The sequence below is a fragment of the Engraulis encrasicolus genome, chromosome 18 (genome assembly GCF_034702125.1).
Source record: "Engraulis encrasicolus isolate BLACKSEA-1 chromosome 18, IST_EnEncr_1.0, whole genome shotgun sequence".
Lineage (NCBI taxonomy): Eukaryota > Metazoa > Chordata > Actinopteri > Clupeiformes > Engraulidae > Engraulis > Engraulis encrasicolus.
In genome coordinates this window covers 3,516,248-3,518,747 of record NC_085874.1, presented here as the reverse complement: position 1 = coordinate 3,518,747, position 2,500 = coordinate 3,516,248, and the positions used below count along the sequence as shown (strand labels likewise).

General features: G+C 43.9%; 1 protein-coding gene across 1 annotated transcript in view; it reads right to left on the bottom strand.

Moving 5' to 3' along the window:
* Positions 1 to 2,500, bottom strand: part of rgs6 (regulator of G protein signaling 6) — a 148,346-nt gene that overhangs the window by 30,474 nt on the left and 115,372 nt on the right. The window contains exon 8 of the mRNA XM_063222618.1: positions 1,458 to 1,522. Coding sequence (XP_063078688.1) covers positions 1,458 to 1,522 — 65 coding nt within the window. The remainder of the gene's footprint in view (positions 1 to 1,457; positions 1,523 to 2,500) is intronic.

Sequence of the window (2,500 nt, the reverse complement as noted above, 5' to 3'; positions counted from 1 at the left end):
GATAGATAGATAGATAGATAGATAGATAGATAGATAGATAGATAGATAGATAGATAGATAGATAGATAGATAGATAGATAGATGTGTACAGAGAATGAGGTGAAAATAAACACATGGAAAGAAAGAATAAAGAAAAAAGAATCAAAGAGAGAGGCGGAGAGTGAAAAAAAGACAGAGCAAATCTGAGTTCAGTGTCTGTCTCCGAAGCATCGATTGCACAGCAGAAAAATGTCTCTGCCTCTTATTATCTCCGACTCTGTGCCTGGGGACCAATACGACGCTCCTCGGCAGAGAAAGGAAGATGACACAAGAGAGTGAGAGAAAGAGATGTGAGAGAAAGTGATGGAGAGAATAGAGAAACGGTATAAGGGGCTCAGTACTTTGGCACCCTGGCAATTATATAATGCTGAAAAACAGTTGGCCATAACAACACAACTTTAGCTATAACCGTGAGAGAGACTGCCTGCGTGCGTGCGTGTTTGTGTGTGCGTGCGTGTGTGTTTGTGTGTGTTTATGTCTGTGTTTGTGATTGAGAAAGAGAAGACAGTGACTTTAAAAATCCCTTTACAGAGCCATTGGGAGGTCTAAGTGTTAGTGGTGTGGATCGGCACTGCCCTCACGATCCGATCCGATCACGATTCGGGAGGTAGTAGATCCGATTCGATTCGATTCTATTAGATCCAATCCGATTCGATTCAATTCTACAATGCATTGCAATGCATTACATTTCTACTGAACACAAAGCAAATGTTCAGTCATGATGATGATACAAGTAGTCAGATACTGAGCAACAATTTATTGGCTGTTTTCTGTATCAGTCTGTATCAGTCTTGCAATGTTTTGAAGTGTTTTTATTTAATTTAACATTCATTTGCTCCCGAAATATCCATGGAAGTAATTGAAACTTAAAAAAATTGCCAGATTGATTCTGGAACTTGCCGGATCTGGATCTGGATCGTCCATGCCCCGGATCGATTCGGATCGCCGAATCGATCATTGTTGACACCACTACTAAGTGTCTATTGCATAGCCAGCAACCCCCAAGCCTCCTCTTAGAGAGGTTGAGACGTCGACAGCGGAACACACAGAGGGAGAGGAGAGCAAGGTGAACCAGGGCAGCGGTTCCCAAAGCTTTTTCACTGCGCACCCCTTTGTACATTTCAATCTGGTTGGCGAACCCCCTAAGCGTATATTTTGGTGTGCTGATGGCCACGCACAGTATGGCTTCAATGCGCTGTGGGACAGCAAATCACCAGTCATTTTGTGGAATCCTCAATTCCAGCAGAGCTGATGATTTTTCTGCTGTCATTACAATAGCAAATATTTTAGGGGAGAGCAGGGGCGAATGAAACACGGGACGAATGAAACACCGCGATTTACTCGAAAACAATACACATCTAAAACGTAATATTCAGTCAGTACATTCAGCACGCAAAAATTGAACTAGGGTAACTCACCGCCTCGTAGTCCGCCAGCTCCAGCCTGGTCTTGTTCTGCATGGTCCTCTTGCACAGGTAGATGGCTGCAGATATGGGGAGACATAATGCCCTTAAGGAGACTGAGAGCCAGACCTTCTCGACCAACATCAGTATGTGATCTCACCAATACACTTTTGGAAGAAAAGGAAGGTCACAAATTCCTATAAACACACTCAACCTTGCACTCAAGACACTCAACCTTGCAACCTTGCGGACAGCCTTCCCAGATGAGTTGAAGCTGTAACAGCTGCAAAAGGTGGAGCGATATCATATTGAACCCTATGGGATGGCAATGTGAGTCAAGACTGGTTAGTGAATACTTTTGGTAATATAGTGCATAATGCAAGGTGTTATAAGAGTGCAATAATCAACCACAGATCCCCTCTTGCATAATGCTTACCTGGTGAATGGAATATTTGTTATACTATTTGAATATATTTGAATACTTATTATGTGTATATGGAATGTAAAAAAAAGTACACATTTACTGGTGACAATGATTTATAATTAACATCTAACATTGCTATAGTGTTCACCTCAAGCCTGGCTAATGTCACCACCCTACTACACCATCCAACCCGGTGGCCTACATTGCCCCAGCCAAACCCCATAACTCATGATGTTCCCCTTCACTACGCCATGTCCTCAGTCAAGTCTCGTTCAGACCAGCAGAGAACCGTGTCCCACACCTAATCTTGAACCGGCCAGTGTGTTCATGCCACATTTCTGAGCGTTCGGGATCCGGAAAGTTATTTTGTGATGTCAACTGAAAAACACTTTTTTTTTTCTCTGCGAACAATGTGGACGTCAGCAGGTTCATCCGGTAGAACATGAGAGGTTCGCAGGTTAGCACTTCAGTTTCCAACATAACTGGTGTGGGAATGGGCACTGGCACCGTTCTGGTGGGCCTGAAAACAGTATCATCGGCTTTACCACCACCTCCACCTACCACCAGGCTACAGAACACGCACTCACACACCCTCTCACACACCCCTAAATTCGCCACCACCAACTCTGCACAG